Source organism: Hylobates moloch, unplaced genomic scaffold (assembly GCF_009828535.3).
Source record: "Hylobates moloch isolate HMO894 unplaced genomic scaffold, HMol_V3 SCAFFOLD_10, whole genome shotgun sequence".
In the NCBI taxonomy this organism is placed as follows: Eukaryota; Metazoa; Chordata; class Mammalia; order Primates; family Hylobatidae; genus Hylobates; species Hylobates moloch.
In genome coordinates, this window is record NW_026652285.1 from 20769629 (window position 1) to 20789496 (window position 19868).

At 52.1% G+C, this 19868-nt stretch overlaps 1 protein-coding gene across 1 annotated transcript; it reads left to right on the top strand.

Moving 5' to 3' along the window:
• Nucleotides 1–223: 223 nt before the first annotated feature.
• Nucleotides 224–12881, top strand: LOC131384480 (atherin-like). Its single transcript, XM_058445901.1, has 3 exons — nt 224–339; nt 754–1106; nt 10908–12881. The coding sequence occupies exons 1-3, from the start codon at nt 224–226 to the stop codon at nt 11048–11050; spliced, it is 612 nt and encodes a 203-aa protein (XP_058301884.1). The 3' UTR covers nt 11051–12881.
• The last annotated feature ends 6987 nt before the right edge of the window (nt 12882–19868 follow it).

Here is a 19868-nt window from a genome sequence, read left to right on the forward strand (position 1 = left end):
GGCCAAAACGCAAAGGCGTCCTGAGGGCTAAGATGGAAAGTGAAACTTTCAAGCTCCTTCTCTAACCTTGGCCAAGGTCGTTCCCTCTGGGTTCATAGAATAGGGAGGAACCCATGTAAGGCACAGAGGACAGAAGAAAGGAGGCAGGTAGAGGGACAACCTTCAGCCTGGTGCAGCCATCCCGGTGGGACAACCCCAGGCAGGAGCCGCTAGGTGTCCGAGGATGGCGGGAAGTCGCTGGGCTGCGGCTGGGGCGGGAGGTGGGCGGAGGAGGGTCCGGCGCTCTCTTTCTCCGGATTCGGAGCCCTACGTGTGGATCAGTCGCCTCCCGCCCAGGGTGTGAGCGCCCCCTCCCAGGGTGTGAGCGCCCCCTCCCCTTCTCAGCCTCCTTCGGCCTTGCCCCTCCCTCTCACATTTCCAACTCCCAAGGATAACTTGTCGCTCGCTTCAGACGCCCATGGCTTCTTTCAGTCCCTGGGACTCGGCTTTCTCCTCTACCTCTTTTGTCTATTTGTGCATTTGATGTTTCTCTGGGCGCGCCCTTGGATCTGCTTGTCTCTTGCCTTTTATATTCTCATATATTCTCTCTCTCTCTCTCTCTCTCTCCTTCCCTTCCTCCCTCCCTCCCTCTCTCCCTCTCTCTCTCTTCTCTATCTCTCTCTTCTCTCTCTCTCTGCTCTCTCCGGCCATCTGGGCGCTGCTCCTCCGCGCCTCTGGCCTCCCCGCGGCGCGCCAGGCCCATCTCCTCACCAGCAGCTCTGGGATCCGACGGCGCCGGCGCCGCGGGTGGGGGCAGGTGAGACGGCCGAGCCCCGCCCGGGCAGAGGCAGGAAGCACTCGCGCCAATCCCCCTCCCGGACCCTGTCCTCGCCCGCCACTCACCGGCGCCAGGGGAACGCAGGAGCGTGAGCCCCTTCGCGCCCCCAGCGCCGTCGGCGTCGCTGCCCCAGTCACAGACACTGCCTCGAGAGGCCTCACAGAGGCGGGGGCAGAGGGCGGCGACCCGGAGCCGCCTCATCCCCCGCCTTGGGCGCCGTCACAGTCCCCAGAAGCCCTGGACTCCTGCAGTCTACGAAGACGCGCGGCGGACGGCATGGTTCCGAGAGGTAGGTGAGGAGGCGGGCGCAGCCCTTCCTCTCGCAGCTGGGGACTGCGGCGTGAAAGGCCCCTCTCCAAGCTGGGCAGCCCCGTGGCCCGAGCTTTCAGGACCAACCGCCCGTGGCAGGCGTGGGCTACCCGGGGCCACTGGCTTAACCTTGATCTCCAGACCGAGGCAGCTTCCCGGGTAGGGCCTCGGGGCGCACCCGAAAACGCCTCGGCCTCCTTGTCCGCTCGCACCCGACCTTACCTCTCCAAGAGAAGGTGTGTGTATGGAGAAAGGGGGTCACCTCCCCTCGTTCTACCGGAAACCCTGGCTCCCCAGAGCCGAGTGCTCAGTGCCCCGCCCAGCCTGAGGCCCTGCGTCCTGGGCCTCCTGCGTCCTGGGCCTCCTGCGTCCTGGGCCTCCTGCTCACAACCCAGGATTCCAGGCGGATGCCGTGAGAGAGGCAAGGGCCAGCTGCCCTGAACAGCTTTGGGGGTGAGGAATCGCTTGGGATGGAAGAAGGGCCACTTTTCCTAATGGAAATTAGACCAAGAGTTCCAGGCCAATTTCTAGACAGAAGCCCCCAGGCCCCCAAGGTGCAGAATCAGCTCTCTCGCGCGCTGTCTCTCTAGCTGCCTCCTGGCGTGGAGGGGGCAGAATACTTGGGGGAGTCTCTTGCTTTGGATTTTGGGGGCTGCATAGGTTTCCTTCCCCTCTGGACTGTGAGCAGCCTCCTGCCTGAGAGAGCGTGTATCTGAATCTAAGGAATGCCAGAAGCCGCCATCTTATTTGAAACTCACACTCACAAAAACGGGGCATGTGCATTTTTGTGGAGGCGCCTGTTGTTTATGGGAGTGGGCAGAGGGCATCCAAAGGATTTCAAACTGTATGGACTGACTCATGGGTCAATACAAAAATTATTCGCCTTTGAAAAGGCATGTAAAGAAAAGCAAGCATGAAGGGGTGCGCATCGTGCATCGTGGGTATTGTGGAGTCTGAGAGGAATTAGTAACCCGCAGGAGTCGGCTAGGAATCTTATATGACAGCAACTGTGCCTCTCGGAGTAGTTAAGCACCGTTTAAAAATTGAGGATTTATACAGACATGCGAAAGAGACGTGAAATTATGTGCTCCCAACTGTGCTCATTAATAAAGGCAGTAGAAGGAAAATTCATATTTTCATCTATATGCCTCCCCCCTCCCAAAGTAGAACATTGCATGGTATATTTCACATATTCCACATACCAGAGGCGGAATGTGCAGCTGACTGCCCAGGACTGTGCTTTCCAGTACAAATGGAAGCACAAAGATGCCTAATGGAGAAGACTTGAGTGAAAGTTCTCTTTTCTCAGTGCACTTCCCTAACCCTTTGAGGAAGCAAGTCGGGGGGGCCTTTCCTGATAGGATCTTCCCTCCAAATCCCCTTTTGGAGCTGCAACTCGTCTCTTTCCCTAAAGTCTGGCGCACTTGGTTCCAAGTCCCCATTTCTCCAGTCCAGAAGGGATGAAGCCTCCTCCACCCCAAACATATAGCCCTTGGCTCGCCGGGAGGAGAATTGCTCACCTTCTGCGGTGGTTTAGAACACCACCCTACACAGGGATACACATACACAGTGCCCCAGAGGAAATGCAAAGAAAGGCTTTGCTAGTCCAAGCAAGGTGTTGTGGGAGACCTCAGAGACCCTTGGAAAGAGCCTCACTCTCCACACTGCAACTTGAAAGACCCAGGACATCCCTCCCACCCCCAGGACAGACAGGGTTCTCATCACCTGGGAACGCACAGAGCCCGTGAAGACAGGAGGATCTGTTGGGCTGGGAACTTCACATCCCACCCACCCTGCCTCCAACTTCTTTTTTTTTCTGGCCAGATTAAAAGTCAAGCTTAAAGTGCTGTTGGGTTAGAGAGTTTCATTGTTTTAGTCTATTGGTTCCTCTCCCTCGTTTTCTTCTCCCTCATCTCCCTTTTACTCCCAGGTTTTGCCCATTTTTTTCTCTCTCCAAACAGAAAATCTGTGAATTTTCTGGGCTTGAACGGAAGGAATGAGGAGGGAAAGGAGGGAATATTTCACCTATCCAGGCAGCACTCAGAGCTGTAATTGACACCAAGTCATCCTAGTAGACCTTGTCCTCACAGGCTTAGAGGATATTTGATTCCACAATCCCCCACCAGCACCCCAAGATCCAGTGGTACCTCCTTCCTCCTTGAGGTTTCTGCAGTTTTCAAAAATGGGAGAAATAAAAAATGCCATCATTATTCCAGTGACCAGGTGTGGAGGGAGTCAGCAGTTTGGCCAGAGGCCTGGTCTCAGAGAAAGGAGTCCTGAGGGCTGGGGGGTTGGGGCAAGGCCTAGGGCCCACTTGGTTCTGACCCTGCCTGCCAGTGGGGAATCTTGGGCTCTTCACCAAGTAAAGGCAAGATCAAGGGACTGGAGGTCTGAGTCCCTCTCTTGCCTAACTGCCCCAAGGGCCCCAGAAACTACTCTGGGCCAAAAATCAGGAATAGTTGAAAGAAAGAAACAAATACTGAAAACACCCAGATTTATAATCTGCTTAGACACCCAAACTCATCCTTAAAGCAGTAAATAAAATTTATCTCCTTGACTGCCTTGCAACTTTCCACTCAGTTTGGCAATGTGTAGATGGCATCAGCTTGAATTTCAGAGCTTGGGGGTCCAGCACCCAATGTCTAGAGAGCTAGATCTGGGGCCTCTCACCCCCTTTCCTCATATACCTCCTCTTGCTTCCTTCGTCTCCCAGGGCTTCTCAGAAAGTGACAGCTGACTTCCTTTTAGAACTGTGAAATCCCACAATTTCAGAGGATTTCAAATTCCTTGAACTTCAGGTTGAGAGCTATTTGGATTAATCAGAGAAGTTTGTGTCTGGAAAATGATGCCAGATTTAGCCAGAAAACTAAAAGACCAAATGCGGGTCTTTACTTTTTTTTCCTTTAGCTGATCTCAGTGCTTACCAGGTCAACCTTCACCTTTAAAAACAGCCTGGTGGCAGTGTTTCTTTGCCACCACTGTCTGTAAAGCAAAGGGCAAAAGCATCTCAGGGCTTTTAGTTGGGCCGGGAATTCAAATGTCTCCTTTCTCAAGAAGATGCAAAAGTGGCCACCCTCAGCCCACTTTCCGTCCTTACCTCCTCTGCCCTTTCCCCAGCTGCAGTTATAGGAATAATGGCCTTTAACTTGCAGATATCATTAAGGCCAAAACCCCTACTCCTTCCCATTGCTCCTCTTGGGGCCGTCTGAGTCGCTTCCTCCACAGCCCTCCTCTTTGAAGTACTCCCTAGTACTGTTAAAGGCCGAATTTCGGCTGGAGCGAAGATGGGGGCTTAGTCCAAAATAACCTAAATATTAAGTAATAGTAATGATTTTTTAAAAGGTAACTACGAACTCTCAAGCCTCGACTACCCAGTAAAGTTCCTCCTTAAATTGTCGCCGGCGCTGGGTGCAGACACGCAAGGACTGGCAAGAACGCCAGAAACTTCTTTAAGGAGAGAGAAGTCAGTGCCCAAATTCCTCATGCTTTAAAGCCATATAAGAGGAGAGAGTCCAAATTTTTACTCGTTAAACCTCCTCTTACCTCTTCCTCAGATCCGTTCACTCCTTGGTCCAGGGACCGGAGCTCCTGGGCTTCGAGGTGAACCAGAGGGAACGTGGCTGCCCGCGGCAACCTTTTCGCTTCAGGGCTCCTCCTGGGGGCTGAGTGGTCCCCTTTGCCTTGCTATTCCCGCTGCGGCTCCTGGGGGGACAGCTCCGTGGGACCAGGTCTCTCAGGGGGTGGAGGGTCGCGGAAGTCCTGACCAGGGGTTGGAGACCGCTGCGTTCCTCCGCTGTGGACCTGCCTGGGACTGCGTGGAATGGACCAAGTCCTCCGTCTAGGATTCCCTAGTGCTCGACGGTGCGCACTCCGCAGTGCTTCGCTGGAGATCTGCACCTGTGTACCGGGGCTGGGCGCAGAGTGAAGATCTCCGTGCAAGCTGCTGACCGGCTCGGCGACTGCCTCCCTCCTGTGAGCAGGAGAACAGGAAGTCTGCCCGACAGGGAGGTGGCCGGGCGGGAGCGGCAGAGTCGGCGTTGAGAGGAGAGTCAGCTGCACCTCGGGATTCCGCGCGCCTTCAACTCCCTCTCGCGGACAGCCCAGCCGCGGGTTGGCAACGCCGCAGTGATGGAACGTGGGGAGGGCCTAGCTTAGAGTCCCAGCAGTCCGGAGGAGGGGGCCAGAGCAGAGGATTAGGAACGGGGCTTTCATATCCAGCCTAGGCGGATATGGGAAGGGAGGCCGCAATTACAAAGGTGCGCCCTCCGACGCCTCAGCGTCAAGGACCTATAGATTCACAACCTCCTCTGTCGGCGATGGGGGAAGATGAGGTGGGGTAGGGAGCTGTGGCCAGCCACCAGCGCAGGGAGTGGCTCTAAACGCTGACCCAACGCCTCGCGCCAAGCGGGATCTTGGCGCGCGGATAGACCGAGCCCGAGGTGGGGCTCACCCTTACCGAGTGAGCATCTTCTTCCCAATTTGCTGCTCAGAGAGGGAGTGCGTCCTAGTCTCTGGATCTCAGCGCTCCCAACTAACTCGCTGCTCCTAACGAACGGTTCATCTGCTCTCTCCTGGCCGCCTGCGACAGCGCCGCTCACCCACTTTTCCAGCCCTGGATTTCCTCTCCCCGGATGCGACCTTCCTTCCCACAATTAACAAATGATCTAGCGAAACCCCGCCAGGTCCCCGGCAGAGAAGCACCTCCATCCGCCCGAACCAATCAATTAATCAGAGCATCAAGGAGCCTGAGGAGTTGCAATTGGGTGGTTTGGGACGAGGGGGCGCTGAGGAGGTCATTAACCTCCCGGTAAAGATGGGGAACGGAGACGCGCCTGGCCGCCTCTGCCGCCCCTGCGGCCCCTGTAGGCTCTTCTTAGTACGCGGGTTTTGGCCACTCCACCTGCCTGCTGCTCTCCAGTTCCCGCCTCCAGTCCGGCTATTTCACTTCTCTCTGTCATTCTCCGTCTTTTCTCTGGCAGCCGTCCAGGGCCCCTTTCTTTGTGCCTACTTCTGTCTACCTGTCCAGCTGCCTCTTGCACCCTTTTTGTGGCCCAGCGGCCAAGAATACTCAAAGGTCATGGCTGTTGGCCCCCGCTGATGATCTCTGGGCTCCCGGGTCTCAGACAGTTCCTCAGGGCTGGCTGGAAATGGTGGGATCTGGAGATTTGGACACTATACCCATTCCCCAAGAGAAGGGCATTTGCAAAGGGGAAGTGTTTCCTGAAACGTTCAATTCTCTTTCGGTATGAGATAGCTTTGGACAAGGTGGCAAATGGAGGACGGTCCAGGCCCCAGTGGATAAAAGCTCCATATTAATTTGATTAGAGACACAGAGACCTTGCATACTCCTTGTCTGCACAGGCAAATACGGAGGAGGTAGTGATTGGGTGTTGTGGCCTGACTGGTCTCAGTCCAAGAGTCCCCAGCACCTGTGACCTGGTGCCTGGTGTTCCAGGAAGTCCAGGTAAGAGTATCTGTTCAACCTTGTGGAACAATAAATTGTTTGTCCTTTTGATTTGTCTTGTCAGATACCCAAGTCTATTACAATGCCTCCCTCTGCATTACATTTTTGGTTGGTTGTATAAGAATGGTGGATAAGAGGTTCTTAACATTTTGGGTGGCCACTCCCTGATATGATAATTTAAATTTTGATGAACAATATTGATTCCCCTCTACCCAGGAAAAAAAATGCACTTATGTAGTACTCACCAAATCCCACAATTTCAGAGAGTTTCAGACTCCTCAGACACCAAGTTAACAACTACAATTTGGATAGATCAAAGGAGCTGGTGTCTGGGAAATGCTGAGGCCAAATATAGGCAGTTTACGAAGGTCTTCACCCTTTCTCTTGGCTGACATCTCCATTTTGCCAGGCCAGCCTTCACCTTTAAAAACACTCCGGTGGCAGTGTCCTCTCCCCACCATTACCTGTAGGGTCTGGGCTCCCAGTGGGAGTCAGTCTTTCCTTCCCAGCAGCTGGGAGCCTGAGAACGTGGGAAGAGCTTTGCTGGGGAAAGCTGATCTTGGACTGGCCAGCAGTTGGACCAGCAATGGAAGGAAATCAGGCTTAAGCAGCTTCCCAGGGACTAAAAACCATACCAGAACTCCTGGAAGGGAAGACTATCGGGAAACAGTCTCCTAACTAAAGCTGTCTATAAGTCAAGCAAACGTGGATTGGGCAATAGAATGTTCCCTTGTGTCCCTTATTGACTCACTTATTCCATTTCCTCAGGGACCCCAGCTCTACTTGGGGCTGATTTAGCCAAGGTTAGAGGCTGGGGAATACCAAATGCTGGACTTAAAGGAGAAGGATTTGCTCCCTAATATTTTAGTAATCTTGTTTGTAAGAGATAAACAGCATGTGACCCCTGACTATCCTGAGGGACCTCTTAATTACGCCCAGCCTCATGTGTTGTGGCCTGTTTAGACACAGAGTGTAAAGAAGGACTTAGCTCTTCTTTCCCAGCCTATTAAGTTTCCTGGCCATCTCCCCACGTGTGTGAATTGACCAAGCTAGATCTCCCAGGAGAAAAATTAGGCTTCTTTGGGGTCTGGGAAGTAAAGAAACTTCCTTTTTCAAGGACTATGTTAAGACAGATTAGGAGAACTGGAAATTATCTGGCTAATTGCACCCTCCCCCTCCATACATACTTACACTCCAAACCCAGGCCCTCCTGGCTGCTCCTCAGTTGTCTATACATTTCAAACAAATGTGACTTGGCACAGGAAAGACTCCAACTCATTTCTAGTTGCCCTTCTCTGCGCTGCACAACCACCACCCACCTGCCCAGCAGTTCGAGGCTGTGACAAGAAGCCAATGGTTGGCTAATAGTATTCAGACCCCTGCCTGAAAATACAAAGAAAAAAATAAACAATTCTCTTCTTGGGACAGCTTAAACTGGATAATCCTGGCTGTGAAAACCTGACCTAAATGCTTTCAATCAGAGCAGAAGAAATATATGCTCATTCGCTCCCTACTTTACTAATTAAAGAAAGCTAATTGGTGTTCTCAGAAACTTCCGACTGAGGGTCAGGAGAGTCTAGCCATCTCTTTGCCTGCCCCACCCCTCCCTGCACTGGGCCATCTGCACCATGGAGTTGGCCTTTTTCTGATAGACAATTGGAAGGGGGTGCTCCTGACCTTCTGGCTCCGCCCCTGCACTAGGACTTTGGCCCTGAAAAGGCAGTGCTGCTATTGGCCAGAAGTTCTTGCCCAGCAGGCTTGTCCCTCTTCTTGTGTCCTGGACTTGTTTCTAAGAGCCAAGACCTCTTGCTGGCTGCCACATCAGCACTGCCAACTGGTGGGGTGCAGCCCTGCTGAAGCCCCAGAGCTCAGCCCAGTGCTGGGCACACAGTAGGCTCTCAGGAAATGATTGCTGAATGTGGAATGAAAGTCCCCAGCAGGCAAAAGCCTGTGACTTCTGTTAGTGGGGCGGTGGTCCTCTGGGGCGAGTGCATGGAGAACTTCAAGGCCTGGTTTTTGTCAAGTGTTTCTCAGATGTTCTGTTTAACTCCAGCTTCCTGGCCCCCTATTTCTTGTCTACCCATTTTCTAAGGCAGCAAAGGGAAAGAACTCCTTGAAAAGCCAAGGGAATACAAGCCACCACTTCTCAGACCTTTCCCCTATGAGCTCCAGATACTTCAGGCTAAAGGGAGTTTGAACCTGAAATGAGCCAGATAATTGCCCCAATTCTCTGTACCTTATTGAAGAGGTAGTTACAGGCCAAGGGGTCCAAGGGGCCTCACTTTTATAGACATTGCTCTAAGTCAAAAGAATACATTATACATATACAGCTGAGACACACACCCTCCGTCCTAGGCTGACTCTCTGTGAACAAAGCAGGTTTCCTCCTTGCCACTCACCCTCACCCCCTATTCCGCTTCCTCCCTCCTCTTTTCTCTTCTTCCTCCTCCTTATTAGTAGTTACTATTTACTAAATGCTGCCTGTGCACCTGGTATTGTGCTAAATGCTAGACACATAGTACATCATAGTACATTAATTAATCCTTACATCAACTTTAAGAGTTAAGACACCAGATTTTACAGATGCAGATACTAAGTTGCTTTTCAAGCATGAAGCACGTGTGTGTGTGTGTGTGTGTGTGTGTGTGTGTGTGTGAGAGAGAGAGAGAGAGAGAGACAGAGAGAGAGAGAGAGATACAGGCAGATCTGAGTGCTCAAGTGTTACACAGATAGAAATAAAGAAAATTGAGAATGTGGAGATCTTAAAGTTTTGAAATATAGAATGCTTTAATAGGATGCAGATAATTCCTCCTGCCCTAAAGTGAACAAAGAAGTGAGGCAATTAACTGGCTAATTCCAAGACCCAAATGCTTTCCCTTGAAATGGGCAGATAATGAGGCTGACAGTATGTTCGCAGTTGAATTCGCCTGATGTTGCTCCATTTTTTTCCCTAACTTTAGCGAATCCATTGGGCAATCACAGTGAGATGCACAGACGTCACCCCGGACGTGCACATATTCACACACGCACTCACACACAGGAATGCTGACGCACACAGACCCGACTTTATTGTGCCTCTACAGTCTTTTATGACTCAGCCTCCAGAATGAAAATAGGAGTTGGAGCGAAATAATGTGTCCGAGGGTGCAGCTGCTCCAGATGTGCGCTGGGTAATTAGACATCCTCAAGAGCTCCTGCCCAGCTGGGAAATGCACCTCTTGTGGGACTGCAGACCCCAGCAGGCGCCTCATCATAGTCTGCCCCATAGCAGGTGCCTGTCCTTTGCTGCCTGGTCCCAGCAGCTCGTCCCTTCTCTTCTTCCCTTCCTCCTCCGCAGGTGATTCTCTGGCGCCTCTGTTTCAGGTAACTTTGCAGAAATGTCTCTCAGAGGGCTCTGCAGTATAAAATGGCATCTCTGCCACAGGGGAAGGGGAAGAGGGACCCTGGTTTCTCCTATCCTGCTATTCCTAGGCCCTGGACGTTTCTGAGGGGCTCATTCCAGAACAAGACCTCTCTTTCCTTGCTCCACAAGAATTTAACAAAGAGGTCCTATTTGGGCCAAGAAGGAGAGTGGCCTGACTGGCCCTAACACCCCTAGTTTGGGGGCTGTGGAGCAGTCCTGTTGCTGGCAGCTTCTCTTAGTTGTAGAGCCTCTTTCACAAAGCGTTCGCACTTCACAACTTCCCTTTCCAGTAGGTCTGGGCACCTCGGGGCCTAAGGCACTTGGGCAGGGTCATGCAGCTAGGGAGGTCATAAGTAAGGAGTTGGAATTTCTTGGAAGAGAGGGGGCTGGCTTTGTCCTGGCTCTGAATCCTGGCCCAGCTGTCCCTATATCCGCCTCTAGTTTTCTTATAGGCCTCCTCAAATTTGAAACCCAAGAAACGCCAAACTTCCAACGTAGAAAACACCAAAAAGCTGCCTTTCTGGAGATGAATTTTGCTTATAAGAAAGATACGTTTTGAGGGGGTGAATGGTCGTGGTAATTTGGGGTAAAGAACATTCCACTTGGAATAGAGGGCTCCTCCTCCAGCCCTGCTTCACCGCTTTTAATAGCTGCTGTGATCTTGGGCTGATAACTTAATTCCTTCGAACCTCGGTGTCTTCTTTTGCAAGCTGGGGGAGGGGGTTAAAGATGCTGGCGCTGCCCTCTAGCCGGCTGCTGGGGAGATCAAAGGAGATTCGGGCTGTGGAAGGCTCCCTAGCGTCGGAGATGGAGTTGGGAGGCAAGGGCCAGGGGGTGGGAGCGGATGGGGCCTTGATTAGCTGTGGATTTCTGTCCCAGTGCACTCATTTAACCGTGTTTCTCTTGGTTGGCAGAGGGCGCCAAAGGCGACGTGCCGGCGGCCAGCTCCAGGCCGAGCCCCGGGCGCCTGCAGGAACAGGCCCCTTCACCCGGCGCCGGACGCAGAGCTGCGCGAAAATCTTGTTCAGCGCGGACTCAACGCCAGGGCGCCGCCTAGAGGTTGGTCTCTGTCTCGGCCTCACCCGCCAGGAGACCACAGAGCCGCTTCCCCAGCCGCCCGCCGCCAGAAATTGGAAAAAAAGAAGAAGAAAAAAAAATCCAGCTGGGGTCTAGGAACTTGGCTTCTGGCACCTCTGACTTCTCCGAGACTGTCTCCTCCCTCCCCGCTCGTAATGAACCCTGTGAAGGGAGACGGGCCAGGAAGTCCCAGAAATATTTATTCTTGTGACTCTCACGAAATGGAAAAGGGTCTCAATTTTTGTTTCTTTAAGGATCTTGTGTTCTGCCTCTGTGTCTACACTGCCTCCACTCACCAACCAAATTGTCCAGCCCTCCTCCAGTTACGCTAGAACTCTGCTTTATCTTCAAGGAAGAAAGGGAGTCGGGAGAAGTTACCTCTAAACCCTCCAGCATGGCCATCAATTTTCTGAATAATTTGGAGATCAACATGCTTTTGGAAAAGTGTTTGGAAAACGTTTGGGGGTGAAAAGAAATGTTGCCTAACTGGCCTTTACTCACTGAGTGACCATCATCTCAGCTAGTTAGTGTATGAGTGGCACCAGCACCCCGGCCATGGGTGTCTGTGCTGAGCCTCTGAAAGTTGACTTCTCCTTTGGGGAGCCCTCGGAAAGACACAACTGGTATCTATGGGAATGGCTTTGGGGTGTCCTTTGGCACCATACAGATAATTTTATTTTTTTAACTGGAATCCATGGCCTGGGTTCTTGGGATGAGGGTAGGGGGAAGCCACAAAGCCCCTGGAAATGTATGCAAAACATATGGGTGTGCAGGTGCATCATCCTAAGGCTATGGCCTCTTCAGTTTTTCCAAAGAGTCTAAGACTATAAAAGGTTTCCATCTCCTTTCCTCAGCCAGGGAGCCACAGAGACCCAGACTAGCAATAGGTTGGGAGCCAGCACACCGACCGGCCCCCACCAGGTACCCGGTAGGGGATGGGTAATAACACTCTTGAATGGTCTGGAAATTGCTGGCCCCTCAGTCCTGCCTTCCTCCCAGAGGGAAATCCTGATAGAAGGAGTGACAGCCAGTAGCTGCCATCTGAGTATTTTGAATAAAAATATAACATGATAAAGAGCAAATGAGGGAGGCTAGAGGGGACTCCCCATGCAAATCCTGGATATGAATGTTGGCCAGAAATAAGATACTTCCTGCCCTCCAGCTGTTAAAGAGCTCCCCACTTCCTCCCTTTTGGTGCTAGGAAGGGGCCAGAGGGCACTGCCCCCAAACCACCACTCACCTCTGGAGAGCTGGGGCAGAGTGGGACTGCCTGCAGCAGAGTTAACCCTTCAGAAAATTCAAAACCTGTACTGCCTAGTATTTTCCCTGACCGTTTATTTTTTTATCATATTTTTTAAATATCCAGCAGCACTTTGGTGCCTTTTCTTGGGGTTGGGGAGTGGGGTTATCTATGTGTGTATCTATGGGAAGGTGGGTGCCTTCAGTGCACTAAACCCCCTCCTGGGACTGCAGCTGGACCTCACTCCTGTACCTGAACACTCTGCCTGAGCCTGAGCTAATCTTAGCCATCCATTGTGTCTCAAAACTGAACTCGGTAGTGTTTGGGGGATGAATAACTGTGAGGCAGGATGGAGGACCTTTTGCTCTCCCATCCAGAAGGGCACCTAACCAGGCCCCCGGAGCAGACAAAAGGAGCAGGAAGTCAATCACTTCGCTCCCAGTTCTCTGAAGCCCAAGATGAAAAGGGATTTTCCTTCGTTTTTGTTCGGAGGCCTAGTAGAGAATTTGGATTCCACGAAGTTTTGAAAAAAGTAAACTGTCCAGAGCAGACAAAAACTATAGAAACTTGAGGCCTGGGTAGTAATGGTTTTGTTTGATTTTGAGGCTTTAAAGAAATGAGGAGACGATGGTGGAGCTCCGCCACGCCGCGTGGCTCTCACTTCCACTCCAAGGAAGACCGACCGGCCCCTAGGGTTTATCCTCTGGGAGCCCCCGGCCCACTCAGCCCCCTTCAGGCCTTGGGAGTCACCCCGAATCTTATCTTCTGTCCCCTTCCAGCAAGTACCCGGCAATAAACGGGCAGGGCTGGGCAAAGGTCTGGCCGCTAGAAACGGAAAAGGAAAGAGAAAAGTAAAGTTAAACAAAAAACAAAAACAAAAAACCCTTGGGTCGGGCGCGGTGGCTTACGCCTGTAATCCCAGCACTTTGGGAGGCCGAGGAGGGTGGATCACAAGGTCAGGAGTTCGAGATCAGCCTGGCCAACATTGTGAAACCCCGTCTCTACTAAAAATACAAAAATTAGCCGGGCGTGGTGGCTGGTGCCTGTAGTTCCAGCTACTTGGGAGGCTGAGGCAGGAGAATCGCTTGAACCGGGAGGCGGAGGTTGCAGTGAGTCGAGATCGCGCCACTGCACTCCAGCCTGGGTGACAGCGGGCAGCGGGACTCTGTCTAAAAAAAAAAAAAAAAAAGAAAAGAAAAGAAAAAGAAAATAAAAAACCCGCTTTCAGCGGAAAGATGCAAAAAATGGAGGCCACCGGGCGTGGTTGGGAGAGCCTGGGCTTTCGCAAGGAAGCGCCAGGGAGCCCAGCTCTGCTCTGGCGAGGAGCGGGGAGCCTCATCTCAAGCCCGGCGGGCCGAGCCGATCGTAGGGTCTGCGCGGGGCTCTGTGGATTTTCCGTGTAGGCGGCGGCTTCCAGTCTCTGCCGGGCGCGGGCTAAGTCAGCGCGGACTCTTCAGAGAGAAGAGCGCGCCTGGCGGCCGGTTCCGCGGAGGCCAAGGCCCAGGGACCGGGGCTGCTTCTCTCCACGCGGACAAAGTGTGCGGGCAAAGAAAGGGGCCGAGGCGGGTGCTTCTGCCGCTCGTAAATTTGTTTCCCCTTCCTTTTAATCCGCCCCCGACGTCTTTCTTTTCAGGACAGGAGGGGATGTAAACCGTTTGAAGTTCATCAACACGGTGAAGTTTTATTGTATTTCCGGTCCCCAAGATTTATACCCGGGAGGGGGAGCGGGCGGCCAGGCGGACTCCCTCGCTACCTCGGACTTCCCTGCCGGACACGTGGCCACTCGGACCCTCGCTTCTGGGCGAGGGCGGGAGGGAGCCTGGACTGGGCCGCGGCCGCTGGCTCCGCACCTTCCGACGGCCGCGCACTGCCGGCACCGCCGCCACCCAGGTAAGTCCGCCGCCGCCCTCGGCCTGCACAGCCGCGGTTCTGGGATGGGTGCGGGTGTGAGCGTGAGCACCTGTGAGCAGGCGGGTGTCTGGAGAGGCAGAGATGAGAGGCGGGCACATTAGGGGGCCAAGGACCCACACCGAAGGTCAGGAAGGAGGAAGCAAATTTGTTCTCTGCGTCCCAATCTCAGTCCTTAGCCTCTTAGTCCTTATTCTGCGAAGATTCGGAATGAATTGTCTTACCTGGAGCAGCTAGGCCTCTGCAGAGCCAGGGCCCTGGGACATTTTGGGCAGGGTGCCTTCACAGCAACTGTTCAGATCAACCGGCTTTCCCCTCCAAATCCCATTCTTCCTCTGTTTGTTCCCTAGAATTCCCGATACTTTCTGACACTCTGCTTTTCCACCTTTCTCTCTGTCACTTTCTTTCTCAGCACTCTTTTGCCCCACTCTCCTGTCTGCGCCCCAGTCTCAAAGCTGGGGGATGTGTAGGACTTGAAGATCTGGCCTCTCAGAGCTACACTGGGAGGCTGGGTGACCTGGAATACAGGGGCTAGCAGGGTGCTGAGTGTAGATGCACATTCGTATCTGTTTGAAGTTGAGAATTCTTTTTATCTGTGGAGACCTCCAGCTGGGCTGAGAGGCAGAGACTGAGCAGGTATATCAAAGAGGCCCTGCCCAGGCTTGTGCCTGTGTCTAGGGTCTTCTTCTCTGGCCAGGGCTCCTGGAAGGGAGCAAATGTCTCTGGAATCTCAGCTGTCAGGACCAGATCCAAAATGGTTTTGCCTAGAGTCCTGGGTTCAGTTCTTCCGATGTGTTGTTTAGTAGCAACTAGGTTCTTCTGTTGGGGAAGAGGTAGAGGAAAATGAAGTTAAGCCGCTTTTTGGCCTACAAAAAATGGCCACAGGGTTTGCCCCCAGTGAGCCCTTTACCTAGAGCTTGAACTGGAACTGCTGAGTGAATTAGGTAGTTTCATGTTGTTGGGCCTGGGTTTCTGAACACAACAACATTAAACCACCCGATTCACGGCAGTTACTGCTCCTCGCTTAGCTGGAGGAGTTGGGGGAGGGGAGCAGAATCAGGACTGGAAGATCAACCTTGCAAAATGAGGAAGAGGTTTGAGGTCCTTCATCCAGGAGCAACAAGGATATTCCCCCAGAGAAGAGATCTGGGAAGTGTCTTCCCACTTCTGAATGTTTTTTGTGTGTGTGCGTTAGGAGGCAAAGGGGGATGAGGAGCAGTCAGCTCTCCCGAAGCACCTCCCTGGCCCTGTTCAGCCCAACCCAAAGATGGCAGTCAGAACTCCAAGCTTCCAGCCTTAGGGTCTCTGAGCTCTCACCTACCTCCAGAACTTTCCAGAGAAATTCACCCCAACTTCACAAATATTTGATTTCAAAAGAAATGCAGGTAGTTCTTGAGGTTTTTGTAACTCTTTGGGGGCTGGTGCTCCACCTCGGCAGGAAGCTTCAGGTCCTTGAAGAGGGCTCAGTAGGTCTCATTCTGAAAGGGAAACCCTGAGAGCTCTTGCAATCTCAGCCTAAAGCCCTCAGGGTCCTGTTGAAGGCCCCCTATGGGACCGGACCTACAGAAATAGGTCAGAAATGTCCTTCCTGGGCCGGGCGCGGTGGCTCACGCTTGTAATCCCAGCACTTTGGGAGGCCGAGGCGGGCGGATCACGAGGTCAGGAGATCGAGACCACAGTGAAACCCCGTCTCTACTAAAAAATACAAAAAAAAATTAGCCGGGCGTGGTGGCGGGCGCCTGTAGTCCCAGCTACTCGGAGAGGCTGAGGCAGGAGAATGGCGTGAACCCGGGAGGCGGAGCTTGCAGTGAGCCGAGATTGCGCCACTGCACTCCAGCCTGGGCGAAAGAGCGAGACTCCGTCTCAAAAAAAAAAAAAGAAATGTCCTTCCTTTCCTAACCCCTCAGTTGACTTTTTCCTCCCTACCCACCCCAGTGGCCAAAGGCTTCCCACTGGCCTTGGGCTGGGCTAGGGGTACCCATAGGTCCTGAGTGCTACCTCCTTGGAGAGGGGCCTGACTTGCAAGCTAGTGGGGAGCCCAGGTTGTTGGACAATTCAACCCCTACTGATGCAGTGACAGGGATGGAATCAGGGGTTGGGCAGGGCGAGACTCTGATACCCTCTCTGACCTCAGTCCTCTTAAGGCTGCTAGCCCTGTGCCCAGGAAAGGAATAACTAGAAGTGCTGGTGGAAGAAGGGGGACTTTCCAAAGCATAAGCTAACTTTTGTTCCCAAACCTTCCCCCGCCTGCTTGAGGCAGAGGAAATGTGCAAAGGGGCCCGGGAAAGAGGCCCGACCGGATGGGGCTTTGGCGCCAGGCTGACTTGGAGGGCCAGGGGGTCTCTGAACAAGGGGCTTCTGCTAGAGCAGAGGGGCATTAGGGAGACCCACCCCTAGCCTAGGGGAAATGCAGCCTTCAACCCACTGTCCTGATAAGCAAAGGCCAACAACTCTGTCCTTTGGCAGTTTCTCATCCTCTGGTCTGGGTGGAGATGGCCTGGTGTGTCCCTGGGGCCTTATCTCACTTCTCCCTGGGCCTCTCACAAACCTACCCAGTCACTCAGAACCTGACTGTCTTCCATCCCTGGCGTCCCTTGGCCACCCCCTCCCAGGAAAACTGCTGTAAAAAGAAAAAAAGGGAATGTTAGAGAGAAAGGAGGAAATAAAGTCTTTGGAAAGCAGAGTTTTACAACAGCCGCAAGTTTTATGGAAGCAATTTCGTAATAACCTTCTACCTGCTCGCCTCCTTTCCGCCTGCCTGCTGCCCACCCCGTTTGGCCTCCTGGATGCCCCCTCCCAAGGAGTCAGCCACCCCCATCGCCTTGGATATCCTTGATGGCTGAGAGTTGGTAAGAAGATTCCTGAGGTCGGCTTGGGCCACTGACCTCTCAGTCCTTCCTTTCACCTCTGACATCCTGGGAGGGAGGTTTGGCAGAAGATTTCGTTACTTCACAATTAAGATCCCCACTTGGGGTGTATGGAAGCACCGAGGTTTGAACCCGAGTATGCAGATTCGATGTGATACCTGTTTTGGAGGCCGTTTTGCATAAAGGGTAAGGATTTTGGGATCTTGTGTCCTTTCCCACTGGGGCAAGTGTCCCCATGCCTCACTCTTTCCCAGAGGGTCTGGACTGTGATCTTGAGTCTGAAGAAATACCTCTGGTGCTTGGGGCCATAGATTTGAGGACTTTTCTAATTTTGTTGTACACAGCAGTGCTTTTGCTTGACCTCCACAGTCACTTTCACACTCGGCTCATCTCTGTCCACCTCTGCTTCATAATTCTATGAGACACATGTGCTTATAAGTAACTGTGCCTCCACCCCCGCGCTCATCGCTATCATGAAATAAGCATCACACAATGCACGCCGTCCCTGCGGTCTTGGGTAAGAAACACAGTAAAGGATTTTATGGTCCAACAAAGTAGTCACAAAATTTCGTAACCTCTTCTGGGCCAATTTGAAGCATTTATTTTACCTTCCAGAGAAGCATTTTGGAAAGAAGTTGTCGTAGAATCAATCTAGTGTTAAGTCATATGCATTTGTTTGAGGATACGCTGTATATTTTGCTTGAATACCAAGTCAAGGGACAGATTTTCAAGTGAGACATCTGAATTAGCTAATATTTTATAGCCATAATTCAAGTACACAAATACCCAAGCTTTTGCCTTTTCCATAGGCGTGTGATGGTTATAAAAATGTACACACAACCTTTTGGGTAACTGATCTTCTTACACGAGCAGAATCCTCCATCACTCACAGAGGTTATGCAGACATCCACATATGCACGATTAGATCCTGCATACACGAACGCCGAAGCACAGCAAGTTTCGTAGTTGGGCAGATATATTTATTACATATTCTATATACAGTATAGAGCACAGTGCATTTGCGCACTGGGTTCCCCATACAGAAATATTGATTTGAAATATACATATAGGACACACACATCTATTTACATAAAACACGTGTAAATTTCAGCTAAGCTTATTAATTAAAAACAAACTATTTTTCCCCATTCTCACTTATTGTTTTTCTTTCTTCTCCCATTTCCTTCCCTTCCTCTAGATTTTCTCTCTCTTCTTACTGACAAGGACCCTTTCAAAAGTCACCCCCACAGCATAGGCACTCACCGGCTGGTCGGCCTCTGCTCTTCAAACCTCGGCCTCGCTGTTGGCTGCTCTGGGCCCCAGTGTGGCCAGGAGCTGCTGCTTTTTTCCCTGCTTGCCCTTCTCCAAGCTACCAGCTACTGGCCCCAGCTGTGTTCAGGCAAGGCTGCAGTGCAGGGAATGGCAAAAGGCTGCAAGAGAAGGCAGGGTTTTCCTTCTTTCTGTTTAGGATTGGGGGTGGGGTATGGAGCAGTTTCGCTCTCTTAGGATAAAGTGACCCCCACTGAAGCAACCCCTCTTAGTAGAAACCCCTCTTGGAAGCTGGGCTCCAGGGGCCACAATCCTGTTTGCTATCCTCCTTCATGGTGGCTACCATTGTCTGGGGAGAAAACAAGGCTTTTTTGGTGGGAGGGAGTCCACACGCTCTCAGCTGACCCTTTAATCATTTGCCAGCGTTGGAGTTGAACTCCAGTTTGGGGAAGCAATGCTTTCCAGAAAGCTTGGCTGGGGTGGGACTCCTTGCTTGGTGCATTTACCTGGAGAGCAAAGAGCTGGGGTGCAGACTACAGGGCTTAGGGGCCAGTTCATTCTCTTTCCTCTGGAGTCATTGCTCCCTGAGAAGACCAAGACCTCCAAAACCTGTCATTTTAAGATTGTCTCCACTCTCCAGCTTCTTCATGAGCAAAGGCTAAGTTCCGATCTCAGAAAAGAGGCCTGAGTCGGCTTCTCACCCAGCACGCAGGAGCCAACAGGGAATAAAGGGCAACTCCTCAGGCAGACAGCAACCCACAAACCCAAATCTTGTCTGTCGGGAGAACTCACCCTTGTAGAGCACAAGCCATCAGCCCAAATGTTCTTCTTCCTCTAACTTCTTCCCTAAACTGAGTAGCCCTCTTGACTCCTCTCTTGTTGCAGAGAGGCAGCTGCAAAGTCAGGGCAGGGGAGGGAAGGGGAACCAGGAAGACAGCAGTCAGAGCCCAGTGCCTGCTTTGCTTGGGTCTTAAGGACAGCCCAGCTCTGTGACTTTTCAATAAATAAAAAAACCCCAGTCCATAGTACACATGTCCTTTTAGGCCCTAATTTATATACTACAGAAATCATATACTCAGCCCGCCATGCTTCATAACACCATTATTTATGGCGGGGGAGGGAATCTTTTTTCCTGAAGAGTGTATTTATGACAGGTAAAGCCAACAGCAGACTTCATAGGGCTGGCAAATTGAGAACAGGTGCTTTGCCTTAACTGTGATTCATTCGCTCAGTGCCCAGCTTTTTCGCTGGTGAGTCTGGGGAGCTCCCTCGACTTTCCCAAGCGTCCAACCGCTGCTTAGAAGAATTTGCATCGGATTTTTGTTTCCCCACTTGGGTCTTATGGAAAAGGCAGATCTTCACGCTGTTTGGTTACGGATCTGCCGGGCTGTCACCCTCGGACAGCAGGGGTGGGAAAGGAGGGGGCCGGCTGGGCGCCGGCATTGATCTTTAAAAAATCATTTTGAAATCGCCATAATGTGAAGAAATATGGCGCTTCACCCTCGTATTTCACG